The sequence below is a fragment of the Pelophylax lessonae genome, assembly GCF_965119305.1.
Source record: "Pelophylax lessonae genome assembly, chromosome: 9".
Taxonomy (NCBI): Eukaryota; Metazoa; Chordata; class Amphibia; order Anura; family Ranidae; genus Pelophylax; species Pelophylax lessonae.
This window is the reverse complement of record NC_138776.1, coordinates 88821667-88847777: the sequence shown is the minus strand read 5'-3', so window position 1 is coordinate 88847777 and position 26111 is coordinate 88821667. Positions and strand designations below refer to the sequence as shown.

The window sequence follows — 26111 nt, the reverse complement described above, 5'->3', positions numbered from 1 at the left end:
CTACAAATTATTTAGGTCCCATTTAAATTCTATTTTTTTTTTCTTTTTTTTTTTAAGGTTTAGATTCAGAGAAGAAAGTGCTAATTCAACAAGGTGCAAATCACTTCAATGGTGGTTACAGAGGAAAAAAAAACATGTTTTTTGCAGCAGCATGTTACAACATATAATCAATATTATGTGTCATTTAGAGGGCCATGCATTGGTCTCACACTATAGCGTTGAAGCAGAAAAAAAACAAAGGGTTCAGGAAAAAAAAAATGAAAAAAATGAAAAAGGGAAAATAAAAGCAATAAAAGAAGATGAAATGATGGGGCAAAGGACAAGGATACTGAAGAATAAAAAAGACAGAAAAAATGTATAGAAAAATGATGGTTATCACAGATTAATTTGCTGGCTGAACAGGTGCAAAACAAGTCTTTGCTATTTAAATGAACATACAAAAGAGTGTCACATTTTCCTACTATCCCAGAATACCTGTACTAAGAACATTAAATAAAATTCTCATTAAAGACAGTAACATAGCTTAGCAGTATTACAAAATTATTTCTCCATTTACACACTCTTTAACATAGGAAATTTTTTTTTAGTTTTTCTTTTTTTAGGCTCTTGTTACTGTAGCAAAGAAGAGTTCAGTATCAAATGTTTTCAAACAATTTCCACTGCACAATCTTTCTATAGGTGTCTACGTACATATATAAACTGGAAAAAATAATAAGACGAATCAGAATAATGCATTGCATATCATTATTTACAATAAAGAAAGGAAATGTTTTGGGCTCAATATTTTCTTATCTGTAAACAAATTATTGTTTGTTTTTCATGTTTTACGCTTTATGGCCATTAAGTACATATTTTTCATTCTTTTTCCACTTTTTACAGCATCTCACTGGTCTACATCACAGCTTGTTGTTTTTCTACAGATTTCTTTGTTGGATGGTGGTTGATGCTAGTGCCAGTCAAACGTTTGATTAACCATTGTGTAGAACCTTTGATTATGTTCTCTGAAATAAGAGTACAGTTGCTCCAAGACTGTTTCATTTACTATAGGATGGGGACGCCCTTTAGACTCATGCAAACACCTTTCTCGACCATCACTTCTGATGCAGTAGAACCCCTTGGTTTGGTTAAAATAAAAGTTTGAAGAGACTATTCTAGGAGGGAGGTTAAGGAACCTCTCCACCTTCTGCAGTTCTGTAAGAGGTGTTTTAATTAAAGTATTTCCATCCACTATGTGGATCTGATTTATACTGAAGTATTTCAGCCATCTCTCCATGTGTATATCATACAAGCTCCTTTGGATTGCCTTATATTTGGTATTAAGTGCACCATTTTTAACCACGATTCCCTCAAAAGGCTGCACTGGCTTGTGGTTTTCCAGCCTGTTATAATAAACTTGGGTGTAATCCGATATGACCCTCTCCGTAGGGTCTCGAAGAATTAGAAGCAGCTTAATTGAGCTGTTCATGCTATGAATCCTTTCAGCAGCCAGTGGTGATGTAAAATAACCTGGAGTCTTCTCGATAGTAATTTGATTTTCAAATGAGAAAGGCATAAGGTTTCTGTACCATTCAATCCCTTTCACATAGTTTTCATCCCAGTCAAAGAAATGTACTTCAGTAGCAGCCACCACAATGTTTGGGTGAATGTCCAGCATTTCCAACAATGCCCTTGTCCCACCTTTCCGAACGCCGACAATGATTGTCTGAGGTGTCCGTCGGATTGTACCTGGAGGCTGGGTGGAGTAATGTTCAGTAGTATTGCTGAGTTCTTCAAGGGATAGGGAAGAATTTGATAGAGGTGGGAAATCAAGAGGAACTGGCTGACACCCGGTCAGTAGGAGCAGCACGGCAACCAAATATACGGCCATGTAGAGAGAGGTGGACAAGTCAGTTCAAAAAGCTGACCCTTGGTAATCTCATGTGTATTTGGCAGTATTGCAAGTGAAGAACAGAGAGCTAGAAATGCTATCCAGTACCATCTGTTGAGGAAAAAAAAAAGAACTTTAGAATCAAATTTTCATACAGTGATAATTGCATACTAGACAACATATGGGTGATGTGTGATAGTGGTAAAGGTAGCCATACTTGGGCCCCATGAAAGATATTGAATCACTATTGTTACAGTTGGGCTTTGGGTGTTAACAATTGTACCCTTCGCACACTATAGTGACAATGGTGCCACTTAATCTCATTTATTTACAATGATAACAATACATGATCTTTTAAAAATTTCAGTTTAGATTGTTCTTTTTGATAAAGGATGACCAAAGGAATTTGTGTGATCCCATAGTTAGGCAAATGTAGTACAAATAAAAACAACAGGTCTCGGATAATAGTCATCTAAAATCTATAGTGATCTTAAAGTGTATCCAAAGCCAAAGCATTTTTTTTATGGACTGATTGGTGATGGGTTAGAACCTTTGTCAAACTGTTATAGCTGGCTATCCCAGTTAGGTATGTAGCACCCTCCTAGGTAGGTGCTAGAGAGTGAGTATAGTTGTTGGCTCTGTCTGCCCATTAGAAGAGCAGCAGGAAAATTCTATATTGCTTTCTGCTTAACAGAGAGCAGGATCTGTGTGTTAGGTCTGCTCATGGTGCTCAGTGTCTAAATCATCTGGTCTAGGGGAGTGTTTCACACTGGTCCAATAGGGAGGCATATTGGACAGTGGAGGAAACCGGACCAATGGGTACACAGGCTTTGATACAGCCCCAGTGATTGGCACAGACTGCTGTCTCAGTGCATTGTGGGGTGTGGTATAAAAGTCAGGAGCACATGTGCTCGGGGTCTTTGGCTGGTGAGCAGAGTCCCAGAGAGAGGGTGACAGCTGTCTCCTCCTTTGCATTGGTGGCATGTGGTCACAGGCAGTTAGCCTGGTGAACCAGAAGGAAGGAGCTGAACCCAGAGGTCCAGGAGAGCTGACTAGACGGGTTGAGACACTGGAGAACCTGGAAAAACAGTATTGTGACTACAGGGGATCATGTCTGAGGGCCTAACCAGTGAGGGGGCCACCCCGGAGTAGAGGACGGGTGTCAGCTGGTGGAATAAAAGGGGGTTCTAGGCGAGTACACTGAAGATAGTTGCTCAATCAAGTTTTATGACAGAGACATTACCTTAAATTCATCTAGGGGCAAGGTGAATCTGCAGCTTTGCTGCATCTTCAGATAGGAGTCCTCATCAACTGTGAATAGTTAAATTCTGGAGTATCCCACTCTATCTCTTCTCCCATCCCTATTTAAAATAAAACAACAAAAAACAACCACAACCCCTAGACTGATCATTGAATGAGCCGGAAAGTAAAGTCTTAAGTTTGTGCATGTAGTAGCTAACGGTAACCCAGAGGGACCCAAAAAGGTGAAGAATTCAGCAGTCCTCAAGGGGGCAGTGCTACAGGTAGATTTGCTGTTTCTTTTTGTTCTGTGACCATTGTCACTAAGAGATGGGTAATAGCTACAATTTTGATCTGTAACCAGATCAGTAGTAGAGAGAAAATATTAACTAAATTAATATTGATATCCTTAACTCCCTTATGTGACAGTTTTAAGGTCTGATGATTGGTAGCTTAGGGAGAAGGCCACATCTGTCCCCATATCCAAAAGCAATGGGTATTAATGGGGAGGCTCTGACAAAGGGGAGAAGATGAGTTTAAGTGGGTATGGGATTTAAGGAGGCTCTATAGTTTTGCCTCAGAAATGGGCAGTATCTCTTTAATTTTTGAGTCTTTAATTTTTAAAGGCTCTTTCTATATATAGCAGCCTAAATCTTGCTCAGACCCTTAGATTACATACACAAAAAGACAAAATCTGCCCTGGGACTTTAAATGAAGTGTAACACACATAGCCACTAACTAGAAAGGTAGACATAGTATTGCATTTATTGAAGGTAAGTACAAAAAAATGCGAGTACATTGAGTATACAAGTACGAAAAAGGTAAAACCGATTGGTAATGGGCACAATATGCGAAATGTGCTGCAATTGGAGGATGTCAGTACATAGTTATAATAGAACATCTTAAAAACTTGACGTGTTTTGTGAGCTGTCTACTCACTTCTTCAGTAGTGGATGCACACGAGATAAATCTACAAAATAAAATATTAACTGTAAATAATGTCTAGGTAGTAAATGTTACTATAAATCATGGGAATAGCATGATTACCAATTAGTGTAGCCGGGTTGGCCATGTTGAGACTCCCACCCAGTGGTGGTCCGGTATGTCTAGCCCGGGAGCTAGAGGGGTGGAACCAGGTAAGCGCGCAGGGGGACAAAGAGGAGGGTGAATGTAGCACAAAAATGTGTCCAATAGGGATGATCGAACGGTTCGGGTCGACCATCAGTTCGACCCCAACATTGACTGTTCGATATTCGGCGGAATTCCGAACTTTGGAAAGTTTGGAATTCGGCAACCAGAACCAACCAAAATGCAATGGGACAGGAACTGGGCTTTAAAAGCCCGTGATTGCACCAGAACCATCAGTAAAAGCCAATTGAGGGGGCAGGAGGATGCTAGGAATGTGATTAGGGGGTCCAGAGGCCAATCAGTAGTGAATACGCCCCCCAGTATATAACATAGCTCCGCCAAATCTCTAGCACTGTAATACAGGGGCTGTGGAAGAGAGTGGAAGCAGTTCTGTTACTCCTGTTTCAAAAGTGTCATTTAGCAATTATTAGTGTGAGGAAAGGGATATCTAGTGTAGTTAGGGTACTATTTTCCACTATAGTTAGATTCAATAATCTAGTTTCTGTAGGGAAAGGGTTAAGTGTCAGGGTAACCGTAGTGTAGTGTAGGGTGAACTGACTGCTATGGCAGGGTGACCAAACTCTTCCATGTCAAGGTGACCGCCATAGAAAAAAGATTTTTTGTATTAGAATTGCAATAGAGCAGGCATAGGGCTCCGCTACTTTCACACCTGGCCGTTTTTGTTGCAGGCGTCTATTGGGCTTTTTTGTGGACGTCTTTGGAGGCAGGCATGACATCTGAACTTCTGTGTAGGGGTATATATACACACACACATATATGTATATATACACATACACACATATAGGTGTGAAAGTAGCAGAACCCTATGCCTGCGCTAATGAAATTATTCGCAGGCATAGGGCTCCGCTCCTATCACACCTATATGTGTGTATGTGTATAAATACATATATGTGTGTGTGTGTATATATACCCCTATACAGAAGTTCAGATGTTATGCCTGCCTCCAAAGACGCCTAAAAAATGCCCAAAAAAACGCCTGCAACAACACACCTGGGCGTTTTTGTTGCAGGCGTTTTGTTGCAGGCCTTCCATTGAAAAATGGATTCAATAAAATTCTAGCAAATTTTGGTTGGTAACTGTGTGCCATCTGTGAAAAAGCTGAAGTTAAAGAGAGGATGGCTTCTACAAATGGATAATGATCCTAAACACACCTCAAAATCCATGGGGGATTACATCAAGAGGCGTAAACTGAAGGTTTTGCCATGGCCTTCACAATCTCCTGACCTCAACATAATTGAAAATTTATGGATAGACCTTAAAAGAGCAGTGCGTGACAGACAGCCTAGAAATCTCATAGAACTGGAAGACTTTTGTAAGGAAGAATGGGCAAAGATACCTCAAACAAGAACTGAAAGACTCTTGGCTGGCTACAAAAAGCATTTACAAGCTGTGATACTTGCCAAAGGGGGCAGTACAAGATATTAACTCTGCAGGGTGCCCAAACTTTTGCGGATGCCATTTTTATGTTTTCTGTAATTTTGAAAGTGTCAATGATGGAAATAAAATCTAACTTTTGTTGACATATTATAAGAATGTCTAATCTGTAAAAAAAAGCCCAATAAACGCCTGCAACAAAAACGGCCAGGTGTGAAAATAGCGGAGCCATATCCCTGCTCTACTGCAATTCTAATACAAACTATCTTTTTTTTCCTGGTTCTGGACATGCTACAGAGCTGAAACTTCACAGGTACACTTTTTAGACCCCCCAGACACTAAATCTAAAGAAATCTCTTTTTTTTTTCCAATAATTTTTTCAATAATTGGCTCTCTATCAAAAACGACAATTTTTAAGAACTTTTTTTTGTGTGATTAATAGTCCTTGGGGCATGACCCAGAACCCTAGGCACTTTTTAGGAGCATTTATTGGGTTTAAGGGCTTCAAAATGGTGTTTTTTGATTACCGAAGTTCGGGTCCCATTGATTTCAATGGGGTTGTGGAATCCGGACCCAAACTTTCGGGAAGTTCGGGTGTTCTGGTCGAACCAAACTTTTCAAAAGTTCGATCATCCCTAGTGTCCATACCATAATTGTCATCCCAAGTAGTGTTGAGCGAACACGGACTGTATTATTCGTGTTCGTACCGAATAATTGGATTTTTTGTACCCGAACACGGACACGGACACTTTACTGTATGTTCGGGTAAAAATCCGTGTTCGGTCATTTTATTTCCGGGTTTTGCATGCTTTGGCGCTCTTTTCATGGCGGTCTTTCAACAGTCAATCAACAATCGTTTAACTGGTGTGCCTTAAGCCATCCCAGCCATGCCTGCAAATGTCTCAGTAGCTGTGATTGGCCGTCTGAAGCATGTGACCAAGTCTTTATAAGTTCCAGGCACTTGCAGCGGCTTCATTCTGCTGCTTAGATCAGGGACAGAGCACACATACGTGCTGGCTGCTGATTAGGGAAAGACAGGCAGGGAAAACGAATTGGTGTCCGGATAGAATTGAGGGACAGGTCGGAGTGTTTAGGCAGGGCGAGTTGTAGGCATTTTAGGGATAGAGTCTGCTGAATTATAGGGTCAGTGTCTTCTACAAACTACAATCGATATTGCTGTGTGGGGGGTGGGGTCTGCATTAAATCCTGATCTACGATCTCTTCTCAATCCTGTTAGGGAGAGGCTGCTGCTGAATTTTAGGGTCAGAGTGTTCTACAAACTACAATCGATATTGCTGTGTGGGGTCTGCACTTAGTCCCGATCTACGATCTCTTCTCAATCCTGTTAGGGAGAGGCTGCTGCTGAATTTTAGGGAAACTGTGTTCTACAAACTACAATCGATATTGCTGTGTGGTGTGGGATAGGAGATAGGCAGGTGTCAGTGATCCACATCCATTTTTCTGTGTGTGAGCTGCAGTGAACACAATCTTTTTGGGCTGCAGTGAACACAATCTTTTTGGGGTGCAGTGAACAACATCCTTTTAGGGTGCAGTGAACACAATCTTTGTGGGGTGCAGTGAACAACATCCTTTTAGGGTGCAGTGAACACAATCTTTTTGGGGTGCAGTGAACAAAATCCTTTGTGGGGTGCAGTGAACACAATCTTTGTGGGGTGCAGTGAACACAATCTTTTTGGGGTGCAGTGAACAAAATCCTTTTTGGGGTGCAGTGAACAACATCCTTTTAGGGTGCAGTGAACACAATCTTTTTGGGGTGCAGTGAACAAAATCCTTTGTGGGGTGCAGTGAACACAATCTTTGTGGGGTGCAGTGAACACAATCTTTTTGGGGTGCAGTGAACAAAATCCTTTTTGGGGTGCAGTGAACAACATCCTTTTTGGGGTGCAGTGAACACAATCTTTTTGGGGTGCAGTGAACAAAATCCTTTGTGGGGTGCAGTGAACACAATCTTTGTGGGGTGCAGTGAACAAAATCCTGTTTGGGGTGCAGTGAACAACATCCTTTTTGGGGTGCAGTGAACAACATCCTTTTTGGGGTGCAGTGAACACAATCTTTTTGGGATGCAGTGAACAAAATACTTTGTGGGGTGCAGTGAACACAATCTTTGTGGGGTACAGTGAACATAATCTTTGTGGGGTGCAGTGAACACAATCTTTGGGGGGTACAGTGAACACAATCTTTTTGGGGTGCAGTGAACAAAATCCTTTTTGGGGTGCAGTGAACAACATCCTTTTTGGGGTGCAGTGAACACAATCTTTTTGGGGTGCAGTGAACAAAATCCTTTGTGGGGTGCAGTGAACACAATCTTTGTGGGGTGCAGTGAACAAAATCCTGTTTGGGGTGCAGTGAACAACATCCTTTTTGGGGTGCAGTGAACAACATCCTTTTTGGGGTGCAGTGAACACAATCTTTTTGGGATGCAGTGAACAAAATACTTTGTGGGGTGCAGTGAACACAATCTTTGTGGGGTACAGTGAACATAATCTTTGTGGGGTGCAGTGAACACAATCTTTTTGGGGTGCAGTGAACAAAATCCTTTTAGGGTGCAGTGAACACAATCTTTGTGGGGTGCAGTGAACAAAATCCTTTTTGGGGTGCAGTGAACACAATCTTTTTGGGGTGCAGTGAACAAAATCCTTTGTGGGGTGCAGTGAACACAATCTTTGTGGGGTGCAGTGAACACAATCTTTTTGGGGTGCAGTGAACAAAATCCTTTTTGGGGTGCAGTGAACAACATCCTTTTTGGGGTGCAGTGAACAAAATCCTTTTAAGGTGCAGTGAACACAATCTTTGTGGGGTACAGTGAACACAATCTTTGTGGGGTGCAGTGAACACAATCTTTGTGGGGTACAGTGAACACAATCTCATACTTCTGAAGATTTGAGGGTGCTGCCTGTTCCATACTCCTCCTCCTACTGCTCAACCATCCTTTTAGGGGTACAAACAATAGTAATTGGGGCCTAGTGTGGTGGTGTACGTGTGAGATACATACACTTTCTTTTTGATCATATTTTCTATTCCGCTATTCAATTAAAACCTTTGGGGATCAATTAAATTGCGTGATAGTCTGTGTCGGTACGTGTGAGATCCACCTTTCCAAGTTTTTGGGGTTCATCTCATACTTCTGAAGATTTGAGGGTGCTGTCTGTTCCATACTCCTCCTACTCCTCATCCATCCTTTTAGGGGTAGAAACAATAGTAATTGGGGCCTAGTGTGGTTGTGTACGTGTGAGATACATACACTTTCTTTTTGATCATATTTTCTATTCCGCTATTCAATTAAAACCTTTGGGGATCAATTAAATTGCGTGATAGTCTGTGTCGGTACGTGTGAGATCCACCTTTCCAAGTTTTTGGGGTTCATCTCATACTTCTGAAGATTTGAGGGTGCTGCCTGTTCCATACTCCTCCTCCTACTGCTCAACCATCCTTTTAGGGGTACAAACAATAGTAATTGGGGCCTAGTGTGGTGGTGTACGTGTGAGATACATACACTTTCTTGTATGCCAGCATTTCAAAATTATTGGCCTTTGAAATGCTGTCATTCCGTCTGGTAGAGACGCACACTTTTAAAAACCTTATGTCGGTGGCTGCCCCACAGTACGTCGTGCCCAGCCGCCACTACTTTTCCAGGCAAGCCATCCCTTCCCTGCACAACCAAGTGGGGGAAAAAATCAGGTGTGCACTGCGCAACGCCATCTGTGCCAAGGTCCACCTAACTACCGATACGTGGACCAGTAAGCACGGTCAGGGGCTTTATATCTCCCTAACGGCACACTGGGTAAATGCAGTGGCGGATGGGCCTGAGGCGGATAGCAATTTGGCGCATGTCCTTCCACCACCGAGGATTGCAGGGCGCTTCAGTTTGCCTCCTGTTCCTAACTCCTCCTACTCCGCTTCCTCATCCTCTACCGCCTCCTCATCCGGACAGCATAACACCTTCACCACCAACTTCAGCACGGCCAGGGGTAAATGACAGCAGGCAGTTTTACAACTTGCCTGTTTGGGGGACAAACCACACACCGCGCAGGAGTTGTGGAGGAGCATGGAACAGCAGACAAATGAGTGGTTGCTGCCAGCGAGCCTCAAGCCCGGCCTGGTGGTGTGCGATAACGGGCGAAATCTCATAGCAGCTCTGGGCCTAGCCGGTTTGACGCACATCCCTTGCCTGGCGCATGTGCTGAATTTGGTGGTGCAGAGGTTCCTTAAAAACTACCCCGATATGTCAGAGCTGCTGCAGAAAGTGCGGGCCGTTTGTGCGCACTTTCGGCGTTCTCACCCTGCTGCTGCTATCCTGGCAGCGCTGCAGCGTAACTTCGGCCTTCCCGCTCACCGCCTCATATGTGACGTGCCCACAAGGTGGAACTCCACCTTGCACATGCTGGAAAGACTGTGCGAGCAGCAGCAGGCCATACTGGAGTTTCAGCTGCAGCACGCACGCGTGAGTCGCTCTGCGGAACAGCACCACTTCACCACCAATAACTGGGCCTCCATGCGAGACCTGTGTGCCTTGTTGCGCTGTTTTGAGTACTCCACCAACATGGCCAGTGGCAATGACGCCGTTCTCAGCTTAACTATCCCACTTCTATGCCTCCTTGAAAAAACAATTCGGGCGATGATGGAAGAGGATGTGGCACAGGATGAGGAGGAGGAGGAGGATGAAGAGGTAACATTTCCAAGGCTTTCAGGGCAGTCATTCGCAAGGGGCTCCGAGGGTGGGTTCCTGCACACACAAACACCAGGGACACAATTGTCCAGCAGGGGCACAGTTCTGGAGGATGAGGAGGATGAGGAGGAGGAGGAGCTGGAGGAGGAGATGGAACCATGTTCACAGCAGGGTGGCACCCAGGCCAGCTCATGGCCATCACTGGTGCGTGGCTGGGGGGATACAGAGGACACGGACGATACACCTCCCACAGAGGACAGCCTTTCGTTGCCTCTGGGCAGCCTGGCACACATGAGCGATTACATGCTGCAGTGTCTCCACAACGACCGCCGAGTTGCCCACATTCTAACTTGTGCTGATTACTGGGTGGCCACACTGCTGGATCCCCGTTACAAGGACAATGTACCGTCCTTAATTCACTCACTGGAGCGCGATCGCAAGATGCGCGAGTACAAGCGCACGCTGGTAGACGCCATGCTGCTGGCATTCCCATCTGACAGCGGGGCCGCAGTGGAAGCACAAGGCAGAGGAGGAGGAGGAGGAGGTCGCCAACGCAACCAGGGCACCGCCAGCACCTCAGAAGGCAGGGTTAGCATGGCCGAAATGTGGAAAAGCTTTGTCAGCACGCCACAACAAACAGCAGCACCAGCAGCTCAGATGGAACGTCTTAGCAGGAGGCAGCATTTTACCAACATGGTGGAGCAGTATGTGTGCACACGCCTACATGTAGTGAATGACGGGTCTGCCCCCTTCAACTTCTGGGTCTCCAAATTGGGCACATGGCCTGAGCTTGCCCTTTACGCCTTGGAGGTGCTGGCGTGCCCTGCAGCCAGTGTATTATCTGAACGGGTATTTAGCACGGCTGGGGGCCAATGTGGACAAGCTCACGTTCATTAAAATGAACCAGGCATGGATCCCACGGGACTTTTCCGTACCTTATGCAGAATAGCAATGGATACCGACCTTACCCACCCATTGTTCCATTTTTGCTCTTTCTCACTCTTTTGGGGTGTACCCTCATTTAAAATTTGTGAAAAGAAGCAGTGTTGGCTACCTCGTCCTCCTCCTCAGGGCCAGATTAACGTAGGGGCTATTGGAGCTGCAGCTCCAGGCCCCTACCTTTTATATAGGCCCCGGGTTGGCCATATTCACTGTTACCGCTCTTCTGTCACTTGTAAACACAGAAGTCTGGCTTCTATGCTCGCTTCCCCAGGCAGCACCCTCAGAACCTCCCCACACAGCGCGAAGGCCGGACAAGGAGGGACAGTTGCCGATGCATGGATGTGTTTATGTGCTTCAGAGACAGCATCCCATGTTGAATTAGGCATGCATGGCTGCACCCTTCCTCCTCTGGGTGCATGCCAAGGCACGGCCCTTAAGGCCCTTCAAAATCCTCAGCACCAAGCCCATGATGCTCTTAATCCGGCCCTGGTCCTCCTCCACCGCCGCTTCCACCTACACCGCCCATAGGTGTGCGCAGCCTATTGCATTAAGGTGTGCACCCCAAAGTTGAAATACACATGCATGTGTTTGCCTACAGGTACATGGCCCCGATACATTACTCTCCCTGCTGGCAAAGAGAAATAGAGCAGAGCAGGTCCGAGGGAGATCTTTCCCATCTCCTCACTGGCAATGCTATGTCCCCTAGGTGATTAGGGTGTGCCCAGGCACACCCGGCACACCCTGTGCGCACGCCTATGTCACCGCCACATCCACCACCACCTCAACCTCCCTCCTACTCCATATTGGCCTCGTCCTTCAGAGATGAAGAAGAACATTGTTTTATTTTTCTGTTTTTTTTTGTTGTTTTAAGTTATTTCCCTATCCACATTTGTTTGCAGAGCACTTGCCATGCTCTTAATTACGTTTTGCTGCCATTTGCAGCACTCTAGCCCTTTCCTTTGGTGTTTTAGAGCCATTTTAGTGCCTTAAAGTTCGGGTCCCCATTGACTTTAATGGGGTTCGGTGTCCGGGAAAAGTTCGGTAAAAGTCCGGGACACGGACCCGGACTTTTTTTTAAAGTTCGGCCGAACCCGTCGAACACGGACATCTAGGTGTCCGCTCAACCCTAATCCCAAGTAGTAGCTGTAACAGAATATATATATATATATATATATATATATATATATATATATATATATGTATGTGTGTCTGCATAGAGTATGACAGTACACTACAATGACAAGGTGCAAACCAAAACTGAATGGCGTGCAACAGAATATAAGTGGTGCTGTGAGAAAAGAATCAGTGATTCCAAACAGGGGTGAAGTAAGAAAAAAATATGTGAATAGTATCCACCATAAGTTGAATGGGAACTGCTAGATCTAGGGTGTAACTCCATGTGAAATTTTTTTTTAAAAAAGAAAAGACTCCCTTATGTGTCTGCTGGCCCTCCTATTTGTAACCCAAATGGGTGACCCGGTCCTGCCCCTGACACCATGCAAAGGCAGCCATGTGCAGCTAGGTGAGCTCCGGGACCGGCGTTCGCCACCACGTGGGGGGGGGGGGGATCGGGGTTCAGGCTGAAAAAAGCCGTAGCATCCCGCATCACCGCCAGGAGTGACTTCAGGATCCCAGGACCCACGAGTGCCAGCGTTCCACCAGTTGACGAGGAGCCCACGGACACCACTGAGGCCATCCCTGTACACACGAAGGAACCCCCTGCTGCTCTCACCGGGATCCACTGCCTCCACCACCAGGACCCGCTCCAGTGATGCTCCTGATGATCAACATTACTTGACTAACTGCATCTTATTCACCGACTAAATGTGAGTGTAATACTGCTGCACATACTTCAATAAATGTCTTGCTGAACTTAGAAGGCGCTGCGCTGTCTTCCCTCTTGAAAAACTCCCCCGCTGCATACTGATAACATGCTGCGCACTAACGTGAGGATGCTGCACGCAGGCTGATGTCACACTTGGGGAGCAAGCACATGGTGCCGATGTATCTGTGGCCCCCGCCCTTCAATGAAGAAAGGAGGGGACAGCACAGGAGGCGAAGCTCCCTGATACATCACAACTCTTGGGACAAGGCAAAACCAAAATACCCAACCAGAGGGGAATAACACAGGACACAAGGGCTCAGACAGTTCTAATACTGATAGTTACAACATGTTACATCAAATGTAGTACAGATAGAAAAAAAGTGGTGGGGCTTGGGTAAACATCAGACCATGATGGGCAAAAAGGTGTCTACAACCTAAATCAAATACAACAAATAATAATGGTCTGATGCCACCAGTGAAAGACCCTTAGATTACCTTCTTTTTACACATCTAGTGTTCCATACCTACCCTTTACAGAGTTGGAAGAATTATTAAAAAATGTGTTGTTACTTTTATTTATCTTGACTTTATCACCCAAGAAAAACAGAATGCTGCATAAAATTTGGTCTAAACTTTTGACACGGAGGCCTGCCAATCCTTCTCAGGCCACACACAGGGACATTTTCACAGGATTACCCCCCCCAAAAAACATACCGCATTGTCATCCTAACCATCATGAACCCTTTTTCCTTATAGTTTACATTTGGATACTTCAGAATGATTTAAAATTTAAAACAAAGTATTTGAACCATGATCTCTTTACTTTGAAGTCTTGTTCCTATTCAGAATGCCAAAACCATTTGATAAAAGTGAAATTGGTCTCAATGGAATTCAAAGTGATTGACACGTAGATCAGTCTCTGCCTTTAATTTATTCTCTGCTGCTTCAGGGGTTATTCTTCACTTCAATTAATCTCACTTAAACTATTGCTTGAGTAATATAATCATGCTCAGTTTTGGCTAAGTGGCTTGACATTGAGCCAGAGTTCGTCTCTTGGAAAATAAGAGTACTTTCATATCTTCTGAGGGTTACTGACCGCCCTGTACATTTACAAGAGGTGTCATGGCCAACAGTTAATTAGCAAACCAGACTGCTGGCCAATTGCTAATTATCATCAAGAAAGTGACTGATTGCCAGCTGTTTAACAAGAAAAATTTGAAGACTTTAACTTAAAATGGCATCAGTTAATGATCTTGATGTGCTAAGGAGATATTTCAAATACTGCAGTTAAATATGTATCTAAAGCAAAAAACTTTTTTTTTAAGCTTTGGTTAGAGTAAGATAGCTTCTTGTTTTTTAGGAAGCTATGCAAACCCCCCCACCCCCCCACCAGGCATGATATGTTAGCACTGCATAGAGAAGTGCAGAGACCCATTGTTGACACCACTGGTCTAATGCAAGGTATAATGTATTTAATGAAAACAGAAACGTTTTTATTAAGTCTTGTGTCCAGCAAACCAGACAGAATCATTGATCCTGCTAAACTAAGTTGTCACCATCTGACTTCTGCAGCTCTTGGTCACTTGATATATAAGTGTTCCAGTGGTGTATATTCCTTGAATTTGCTGGGAACTCTTCATTGGATGTTCACATAGTTACAATTTAATCTCTGTTGTGAAGTCTTTAGCAACAGATTAATAATTTTGTCCAAAATTTTGGGGAACTCAGACTTGGTTCCAACCTACAGGTATGACCAAACGCAGGCACGTAGGGCAGTCCATTCATTCATGCAAGAAACATGGAAAATAATTTACTGACTCTTTTTAAAAAATGACAACACAATGCAGTTTGGCGCACAATTACATGTATGTTTGCAGATGCGTTGCCATGCCATTAACAGTTAAAGAGGTTGTAAACCCTGAGGGAAAAAAAAAATCTGTACGACAAAGGCATAATGAGCCAGTATGCATCACATACTAGCTCATTATGAAATACTTACTTTAGAACGAAGCTGTCTCAGTGGTGCCCTCCCACCGCTGAGACAGCTGACCTCTTCCCTGGTGTTTTTTCTGGGTTGTCACTCTTGCGAATGCGTGTGGGAGCCACCTGTTTGCAACACAGGCTCTGAAGCTTACCGTGCCGGACCTTCAGAGCGCATGTGCTGATGACGCTGTAAGTTTAGGAGAAATTCACAGTACCTACAGGTAACACTAATTATAGTCTTACCTGTAGGTACAAGTAAAAAGAGAGAGTTTACATCCTCTTTAATGGCACCACAGTGTGTCTGCTAAAGGGCAGCGTGTTTCTATCCATGTTAGGAAAGAGCACAATTTGCTGAGCATTCTCAATAGACAAAGATCTGAACCTAGCCTTAATGGAGATACTTGGTAGATTTTTTATTTTTAAGCGAGACGGTAATATCTCTACAAAAAAATGAACAATGTCTATTGGAAGCTTACCCAATTAAACTTACTTTTGCTAAGCTTCTTAGCTGCTCTGTTCTTCTGTTAGTCAAGTGCGTGTAAGCTTCATGTCATTGGTGTTGGAGCTTACAAAGAGTTGATGACTTTCTTCCCTCCCTCACATGATGGTGTTCTGGCTTGGCGATTGGCTGTTTAGACCAGAACAGTACATTCTTGGAGAAGGTCACATGCTCTTTACCATAAACAAAAGGTGGAATTATACTCACCTCCCCTCTAATAATGTGATGTCTGAGAGATATCTTGGCAGCAACTCCTTTACAGCTTCTTCCAGGTTAGGGATGTCTAACTATCTTGATTGACCAGGACAGGATAATGTAACTCCAGTGCAAGCGAATGGGAGCTCATTCATTCCAACGGATGCTGGAGTTTTTTTACTGAGCTGCGCATGGGCAGTTCAGTGTAATTTTCAGAAAGTTAAGAAGGAAGGCAAGAATCTGTTTTTACAGAAAATACATAAAATGTCTTGTCTGCAATTAAAAACCTTTCTTCTCACAATTTCTAATTCAACGCTAAGCGGGGAGAGCAGCAAAGGTGAGTATAAAAAGGTCGAGGGGGGTGAGCTTTTAAGAGACTCTCTAAACAAGACACATCCCTGTAGTTTTTAATGTGCAATTATTTTTTGTAGATATTAATTAACATCAATTACTGAAAATTGTAGATAGACGACAGTGCATTCAAGGCGACCTAAGATAATTTTGAACACAAGCATTCGGCAAGAGTGGGAAAATATCCATTAATCAAGAAAAAATGAGCGTCAATTTACTTATAATGTATGCAGCAGGTTCATTTGTTTGTGGCATTTTATCAGCATTTTTCAATCAAAAAAAAAATTATTTCAGAAAAGGTTTTATCAAGTGGTTCCACATTTATTGCTTGCATTATATTCTTTTTGGTTATACTATTAATGTTTGTTATATACACATATTGTAAAAGCCTATGAACAAATACGACTGCATGACTTTTCATGTGGTTTTCCTCCTTTCTAATACTGCTCCCTTCTAGCTTATATTCGTTTTTAGGTTTCCTTTAAATGCCTACGAGGAGATAGCAAAATGGAGGCTTTCAAGCCTTGCAATATAGGAGATAGAATACATGGGAAACATGGGAAATCAATATGATTTATCCAAAGAAATAAGGACACCTATACAATATCCAGGTATGTTATTTGAATACTTTGGGGAGAAAAATTGTTTGGTAAATTACCATGTCCTTCAATACTTAGTGAAAAGACTGCTACAAGAAACTGGAAACAGTTAAATGCTGATATTTCTGCAAAGGTGTTGACTGATATGATGCCTAAACATTTTACAGTGTTTAAAATTCTAAGCCATCGTGCATGAGCATGTATCATATTTAAAGCGCCTCCCTGGCCAGATTAACCCCCCCCCCCAAACTAAATGTTGATTTAATAATTCTCTCAATTATGTATATTTTAAAAACTAAGCTAAATGCCAAAAATACTTACCTTAATATGTGGTTATGTGACATGCCAAGTCTTGCATCGTCCATTTTCAGGTGCCCATGCTGCTGCGTGGTGATGTGGTTACTTTCATTGACTATTCATCAGCGGGATCCTCACATGTCCTGAAGGCTTCTTTAGACATGTCATTATGTCAAGAAAAGGGAGGCAACAAGACTGGCCAGCTTTGGACCCAGACTACAGTTATGGATTCCCATAGTCAGTGGATGAGGCGATGTGTAGGGCCATGTGAAAGCAGAGTCAGCTTTGGTGGGCTTTTCTTAAAAAAAATATTTTAATGAATAGGTGGAGGGAACAGGCTTGATTTTTTTTTTTTTTTGCACTCAGATGCACTTTAGGTTACTTTCAAGCATAGGTTGTGTTAACATTGTTTACTTAAAAAACCTCTACAATCTGTGACTAGAAATGCCCAAACTTTGTCATGCAACTGAATGGGCCAGCCATAGCTCCACTGTCAGTTCTTGCCCTAGTAACCGGAAATTTTCCAATACAGACAACCTGATAAGCTGGCAGAGAGGTGCTACAATAGTCTGGTGCAGTATAGCACATGGTATCAGGTGGCAGAGCGACAAGAAAAAATTGTGCTGTATGATCATATTTTCCTCACACGCGCACTAAAGATTGCTTTAAGTAGAGTCTCCAGCTGAGACATTTCAAATGACTCTATATATTCTAAAACAGGTGATATCCCATGACCTTCTTTCTCATCGGGGCACAATACATTGAGTCTCTGGCATATTAAAGTGGAAAAAGGCGGACAGAGTTGAGGCTGCTAATTTCCATCTGACAAGACTCATACAAGCAACTTGATGACAAACAAAGTACACTTCCAGAGTTCTCAGTTGAAAGATTGCCTAAAAGAAGCATTTCCATGAGATGAACTTAGTTATTACATGCAATTTCTTCTGAAAGCGGAAATTACGTCTAAAAAAAATTGCTAGTAGGAGGTTTTTTTTTTTTTTGCAATAAATGCTTTGTACATCTCTTCTGCCAAAAAACTTTCCTACTCCTCCTTTTGTGTACACTGCCTGTGGCATATGCACAATGCAGTGCACATTCCGATAAAATGTCTAGAGTGAAGTTGGGTCCTGGCATAATGTAATTCCAGCATACATGTAGAAATTATATCAACAATGGCTCTCTAATGACTACAAAAAAGGAAGATGTTAGATGTAGAAGAAGCAGCCGAGAAAACTTCAGTGGCGATGGGAACATAGACCTGTATCTGGTGGAGGGCAAAAAATAAGAGGTAAGTTTGCCATAACTTGAAAGTATGCCATGCGTGCTTACACATTATGGCAAGTGTTCCTTAGAACCCACCAGACAAGATTCTGCTTTGTAGTAATCCTTTTCTAACTAAATGTGAAGTAGCAACATGAGTGACATACAGAATCCCCAGGTGTATGAACCTTACAATATCCCTGAAAGTCTTGGATGCTGACTCACACCCTCCTTAAGGAATTGATTTTAACCTCCCTGGCGGTATGATTCTTTTGGATTTTAGGTGCTGAAAGCGGTACCATTATTTTAGGTGCTGAAAGCATGTAATTCTTGTGAATGAGCAGCCCAAACCAACTGTATACATTTATTATACATATTATATATATATATATATATATATGTATGTATACATATATTATATATATATATATATATATATATATATATATATATATATAATGTATACAGTTGGTTTGGGCTGCTCATTCACAAGAATTACGTGTATATATATATATACGTGTATATATATATATATATATATATATATATATATATATATATATATATATATATATATATATATATATATATATATAATATGTGTGTGTGTGTGTATATATATATATATATATATATGTATATGTGTATATATATATATATATATATACTGTATATATATATATGTATATATATATATATACATATATTTACATAAAAAGTACAGTAAAACTGCAGGAAAGGGCACTGGGGGGTAATGTAATGTGATTTTATTTTATTTTGAACGATATCAGTGTGTTTGGTGCATTTTACATTCGAATTTGCCGCCGGTTCCACCCCCCGGCGGACGTCACGTCGCCGGAGACGGAAGCCGGGGCTTGCAGACGATCGGGAGGAAGCTCCGCCGCCGCACACCGCTCGCAGTCTTCGCTGGATCCCGGAGAAAAGGTAAGTAAAACCTCCTCCAGCATCCAGCGATCTTCCTAGCGCTACCCCGAGTGTGACTCGGGGTTACCGCTTTTGGCACTAAAATCTAACCCCGAGTCACACTCGGGAATACCGCTAGGAAGGTTAAAGGAAATCGGTTATGAGAGTGAGATGCAGGCTGCCATTGTTGACCTAAAGAAAATGATAGTTGTCTCCTCCTACGGAAAATGAGAGTTGCCTCGTTTTTTCTTGTTTCTACAATTACAGTCATAGACCTGGAACTGGAATGCACTCAGTGAATTCCCGACTGCTGGGTCACTGGAAAGTGGTTTGGGGATAGGATGGTGTCTGGCACTGAAGTCTCCTTAGGGTCGTCAAACATCCGGGAGAGTGCATCAGGCTTAACGTTCTTTTTTTTTTGAAAAATTCTTTTTATTGTTTTATAACAAGAAAAAAATACAGACAGTGACAAACACCAGTCCCTAACATGGCGGGACGGCACAACAACCCTTCCCAACCCACCCTCCCAACCCTGGCAGCTTACCTATAGAACAGAGTAAAGCATAGGGGGGCGGGGGCGGCCGGGACAGCATAACCCGTCCAGACTGCCCCCCCAGGCCCAGGGGTACAGGACACAAAAAAAAAAAAAAAAAAACATACATGACAACTGGATCAGAACACAAAGTTACAGGTCAGAAATAGCAGAGGTTTCCTGACTGAAAGAAAAGAACCAGTGAGAGTGCGGGCCCAAATAAACCATAAGATACAGACACTTCCCATTCACAATTAGCCCGCCGTCTCAGTGGATTCCACCCATGCCTTCCACACCTTTTCGAACTTCCGGAGACAACCACGGGACTCGTAAGTGGCCTTATACAAAGGTAAAACAGCGTTCACCAGCCCCTTCCAGAAGGGAATCGAAGGGGGTGACACTTTTTTCCAGTGTAGTAGGATGGCCTTCTTGGCATAAAACAGTAGTATAATCAACAGCGTCCTATGAGCCACCGAGGGGACCACCTCCTCCACCAGGCCCAGGAGACAGACGCTCTGGGTCAGCGGAACCGGAGTCATAAGCACCCTTCCAAGGCAGGAGACAACCTCCGACCAGTAGCGCTGAACCAGAGCACAGTCCCAAAATACATGTCGGGCATCCGCTGGGGCAGCCGAGCATCGCCAACACTCAGCGGACACAGACGGAAAGATCCTGGCCAGGCGGGCAGGCGTATAATACACTCTGTGGAGAAATTTAAATTGGATGAACTTATCTCTAGCCGCCACCAGGTGTTTAAAAGGATCTGTCCACAAGTCATCCCAGTCGTCCCCCTGCAAGTCAGGAATATCCTCCGTCCAGCGCTGCTTGCAGCGCACAATCCCCGGAGGGGTGAGGCGGAACAGTTCCTTGTAGACAGTAGACAGTGTTTTACTAAGGTCAGGGTTAGTCAACATCAATTCCAGGTCTGACGGCACTGACTCGATCCGGAGATCTGCAAACTGACTCTGGAAAGCGTGCCGCAGCTGTAAGAAACGGAAGAAATAAGTCGTGGGTAAGTCATGTCGGGAACGTAAGGTGTCAAAGGGGACCAGTGCACCCTCGGTGGTAACGTCCCCCAACGTCTTTATACCAACAGCAGCCCATACCCCAGGGTCCGGGAGGTGGTAAAAATGGGGAAGTCTGGGATTCATCCACAAGGGGGCAGAAGGTGAGAAACCAAGGTAACTAGGGCACGCCAGCTTCACCGTCTGGCCCCACGCCTTGATCGTAGCCTTCATGGAGTCGGTCAACGGCAGATCGGTGCTTACCCCTCGAAATAATGCCAGGCGTAAACTCTCATAGGACCCCAGGTGTGCAGCCTCCAGAACCGTAGCCGAACCCTCCGCATCCGCCCTCAACCAACGTCTCGCAAATACCATCTGCCCAGCTAGGTAATATTTATGCCAATCAGGAAGAGCAAGCCCACCACTGGCCTTGGGCTCCTGGAGGGCCCGCAGGCCTATCCTAGGGGGCCCAGGAGACCACAAAAAGGATCCGATGATGCCATCCAACTTGCGAAAAAAGGCTCGAGGGACCCAGGTAGGGGAGTGCCTCAAAAAATACAATACCACGGGAAGAAACTTCATCTTCAATAAGGCAATACGCCCAAGCAACGAGAGCGGGAGCCTCCTCCACACCTGTACCAGCTGTTGTAGCCTAGGCACAAGCGGGAGGAGATTCAGGGAGTAATAATCCCCCGGGAACCGCGTGACTTTAACCCCCAGGTACGTGAAGGAGTCCACCCAACATAGGGGAGGATCAGCAGGGGAGACCGCCACCGGCGCCCCAGTAAGGGATAGGACGGAAGATTTCCCCCAATTCACCCGGAGCCCGGAGTAGGAGCCGAACGTGTCCAGGATGTGTAAAACCGCCCGTAGGGAGGGACCCGAGTCCCTAAGGAAGAGCAGCATATCGTCAGCATACAGAGCCACGCATTCCCTAATGGATCCCACCTGAATGGCATCAAAGGCATTGGAGGTCCTGAGAGCGGTGGCCACCGGTTCAATCGTGAGGGCAAACAAAAAGGGAGAGAGGGGGCAACCCTGCCGGGTACCCCGCCCCACCCCAAAGTACTCAGATTTGGCCAGACCCAGCCGAATGGCCGTACGAGGAGAGGAGTATAGTAGTTTAACCCACAGCCGGAACGTAGGGCCGAAGCCCATCAGCTCCAGCACTTTATGCATGTACGACCAGTCGACCGAGTCAAAAGCCTTTTCAATATCGATAGAGACCACAATCCGCTGCGGATAGTCAGCAGCGGGTAGCTGAAGATGGGTAAAGAGGCGTCTGATATTGGTATCCACTGACTTCCCTGGCATAAAACCCGTCTGGTCCGGGTCAACGAATGTATGGATGACCCCTGCCAGTCGGGACGCCAGGATTTTGGAAAGGACCTTCAGATCTGCATTTAGAAGGGCTATAGGCCTGTAGGAGGAGCACTCCATGGGGTCCTTACCTGGTTTCAGCAACAACACCATGGTGGCATCGAGCATGGAAGGGGGAAGAGCTTTCTCCTCCAAACAATATTGAAATAGACTACTAAGGCGTGGAGCCAGCTGCTCAGCAAATGATTTATAAAAATCTGCGGGGAACCCATCCGGACCCGGGGCCTTATGCGGAGGAAATGCGGCAATAGCCTTTTCCACCTCCAAAGGGGTAATAGGGGCGTCCAGAAGGGCGCTGTCGTCAGCAGTCAGTGTGGGGAGGTCGAGACCCTGAAGGAGCAATTCCATGGCAGTTTGGTCGTAGTTAGTGGCAGGGGTATACAAGGACTCAAAGTACCTCCTGAACTCAGCCAGTATGTCCGCGGGGTCCGTCAAGAGGTCACCCCCCGAGCTCCTGAGAAGCGGAACATTAATCGGGGCCTTTTGATCCGCCACCAGCCTCGCCAAAAGCCTGCCGTTCTTGTCCCCCTGCGCAAACACCGAAGCCCGCACATGTGAGGCCTCGGTGTGGGCGAGGTCAGAGAAGTGTAGAGAGAGGGCGCGCCGCGCCTCCATTAAAGAAATGTAAGTGGAATCAGAGGCCGACTCCGCATGTTCTCTCGCCCGCTCTCTCTCCTCCTCCTGTAGGGACACAATCGTACTGTTATGATCCTTCCTAGCAGACTTAATACCGGCTATACATTCACCCCTGGCCACCGCCTTAAATGCCTCCCACACCATCCCAGGTTCCGCAGAACCCTCGTTGCTCTCCCAATATGTCTGAATAACCTTCTCCAGCCAGGAGGTAATCTGCTCATTTTGGAGCCATCCAGAGGACAGCCTCCAGCCCCGCTCTCTAGCCTCCACCTGGAGGTGCACTGTCAAGAGAAGCGGGTTATGATCAGACACCCCCCCGGCCAGATAGTCAGCAGTGGAAAGGAGGGATTGCAGACGAGCGTTCCCAAAAGCTAGGTCAATGCGGGCCGCAGAACGATGCGAGGCGGAAAGATGAGAATAACACCGATCATCAGGATGCTTCCAACGCCAGAGTTCCACCAGGCCCAAAGCAGATGCCCAGGCCAAGAGGTCAAGCGAGGCCGGCCGACTGGAGTTGGAAGTATCCAACCCACCATCCAGAATGGCATTAAAATCCCCCATCAAGAGCACTGGCAAGGAAACATGATCAGAAAGTTTGTTCATAAGGTCATACAGTAGTTGCACCCTAAAGGGTGGAGGCACATAGACATTAATCAGAAGCAGTTTGAGAGAATATAAAGTAACGACTAAAGCCACATAGCGTCCCTCCGGGTCGGAGACCACCTGGTGGATGGAGCATGGAATCGCTTTACTAATCAGGATCGTGACCCCCCGTGCATAGGTGGAATGAGTGGCGTGAAACGCCTTTTGTATCCATGGTTTTCTAAGTGCCCGGACCAAACTACCATCCAGGTGAGTCTCCTGAAGGAGGAACACGTGTGGTCTGTGTTGCTTAAGATATTGAAATACAGCAGTCCGCTTATACTTGCTATTAAGCCCCCTCACATTCCATGAGAGGAATCTATAAACATCAGCCATGGGGGGCATGTAGAAAAGGAAAAATAAAAATAAAAGGGGGATGAAAAAAACAGTCAGGGATGGCCAGGAAGTCCACAATCCAGTTGTCCGAGTCACATTCAGCGCACCACAGAGACCAACAGGCCCCGAGGATCCATATAGTCAGGAGGAGGTAAAGCTGCCCAGAAAAAAACTGCCCAAATGCCCTTGTACCAGCAACATCAAACAAGCCAGGAAGTCCTGGCAAAACCCAGCTGGCACGGGCCTGAAGCCCCAAACTTCCCAACATTAGAGTCAGTGAACGCTGTGCAGGGCAAACAAAGTTCGGCAGGAACCAAATGAGTGTAGTAGAGACTCCAGCGGAGCCCCCGGGCAGTCAGGAGCACATGAGACCAAAAAAGGGATACAAAACGGGGGGGAAAAAAGAAAAAAGGAAAACCTTGCACAAAGGGACATCAGCACTCCAAGAAGCAGGGGACAGATCCGTGAAGAAGAGCAGTCCGCAGCCGGGAATCAGCGAATACCGTCCATCCACTCCGAGACCTCTTGAGGGGATTCAAAAAATTTCACGGAGCCGTTAAATTGAACCCGGAGCCTGCTGGGGTACAGCATGCTATATTTAATTTCCTTATCTCGGAGACGTTTACGGACTTCCGTGAACGACCGGCGTTTCCTCTGGGTTTCAGCCGAAAAGTCGGGGAAGAGCATGATCCGGGTATTCTCAAAGTGTAGGTCCTGATGCTTCCAGGCCTCGGCCAGGAGCATGTCCCGATCCCTATAGTTCAGGAATTTGACCAGGAAGGGCCGTGGCGGGGCCCCCGGCAGCCTAGCACCCAGGGGAACGCGATGGGCTCGCTCCACAACATATGTGGGGGGGAGATCCGTGAGGGCGAGCAGATTCTTAAAGAATTGTTCCGCAAATATGGCCGGTTTAGACCCCTCCACCCCTTCAGGGAGCCCCACCACTCTCACATTATTGCGGCGTTGGCGGTCTTCAGCATCGTCCGCACGGTGCTGCAGGGACTTGACCAGGCCCTGGAGTTCCGCAAGTTGGGCGGCATGAGTGGTCGTGCTGTCCTCCACGTCGGAGATGCGGCCCTCCGCAGTAGCAATGCGGCCCCTCACCTTATCAAGGTCGTGGCGTATCAGGGTGCACTCCGAGGCCAGATGGTCGATCCGCACCATGAGGGAGGCCTTGCAGTCGTCGATGGCCGCCAGGATCGGAGCTGTAATGGCCCGCTGGTCTGCCTCCTGCTGTGTGACAGAGGACTGGGACATAGCCGGCTGCACCTGAGGAGAACCGTCCGCCCGCTGCTCCGGCTCCATGGTCACACTCTCCCTCGAGGCGCGCTGCGGTGTGTGTAATGGCGCCAAGATGGCGGAGGCGGAGCTCTGTGCCTGGCCGCGAGCGGAGCGGGTCTGGCGTTGATCCTTCCGGGTCTTACCGGGAGTGCCGGAGGCCGATGTAGGCATCCCTAGGATGAGCAGAGGTTCCCCCACCGAACAGGAGCGGTTACAAGCCCGGGAAAACGGTCAGGAAGGATTAATGGCAGGATAGAACCAGGAGCTCCGCCGAGACACGTCCTGTCTTGCTCACATCCGGACACGCCCCCCCAGGCTTAACGTTCTTTGATCCAGGCCGATACGTAATGTGGAAAGAAAATCGGGAGAAAAATAATGCCCAACGAGCTTGGCGTGGCTTCAGGCGCTTGGCTGTCCTTAAATATTCAAGGTTTTTATGATCTGTATAGATCAGGATAGGGTGTGCTGCTCCTTCTACTAGATACCGCCATTCCTCCAGGGTGGCCTTGATGGCCAAGAGCTCTCGATCACCCACATCATAATTTTTCTCTGCTGGTGAAAGCTTGCGGGAGAAAAAAGCCACAGGGTGGACTAAATCTTTAAGACCCTGACGTTGGGAAATTACCGCACCTACAGCCGTTTCTGAGGCATCCACTTCAAGTAGACAGGGCAAAGTGGGATCAGGGTGGCTCAGGATTGGTGCGGTGGTGAATAGTCCCTTCAAAGTACTGAAGGCGGCCTGTGCCTCAGAGGTCCAACAGAAACGATTTTTCTGCTTGGTTAGCTGCGTAATAGGAGCAATGATGGCGGAGAATCCTTTAATAAACCTTTTCCCTTTGAAAAAGTTCGGGGATCAGTGGAAGGGGGTAACGATTTTTAACTGTTATCTTGTTCAGTTCCCGGTAGTCAACACAGGGCCGAAGAGAATGGTCCTTCTTCTCTACAAAGAAGATTCCTGCTCCTGCCGGGAAGGTGGATGGGCGGATGAACCCTCTCTTCAGGTTTTCTTCCACGTACTCTTTAAGGGTTCCCAACTCACGTTCAGATAGAGGGAAGATCCGATCGAAGGTAATCTCAGCTCCTGGGAGTAACTCAATCGGGCAATCATA

General features: G+C 45.6%; 1 protein-coding gene across 1 annotated transcript in view; it reads right to left on the bottom strand.

The window, feature by feature from the left end:
• Positions 1-344: 344 nt before the first annotated feature.
• The window catches only part of LOC309563206 (heparan sulfate glucosamine 3-O-sulfotransferase 1-like), a 273375-nt gene continuing 247608 nt past the window's right edge, over positions 345-26111 (bottom strand). Inside the window, exon 3 of the mRNA XM_082267568.1 lies at positions 345-1978. Within this exon, the coding sequence (XP_082123694.1) occupies positions 947-1867 (921 nt within the window). The 5' untranslated portion in view covers positions 1868-1978 and the 3' untranslated portion in view covers positions 345-946. The remainder of the gene's footprint in view (positions 1979-26111) is intronic.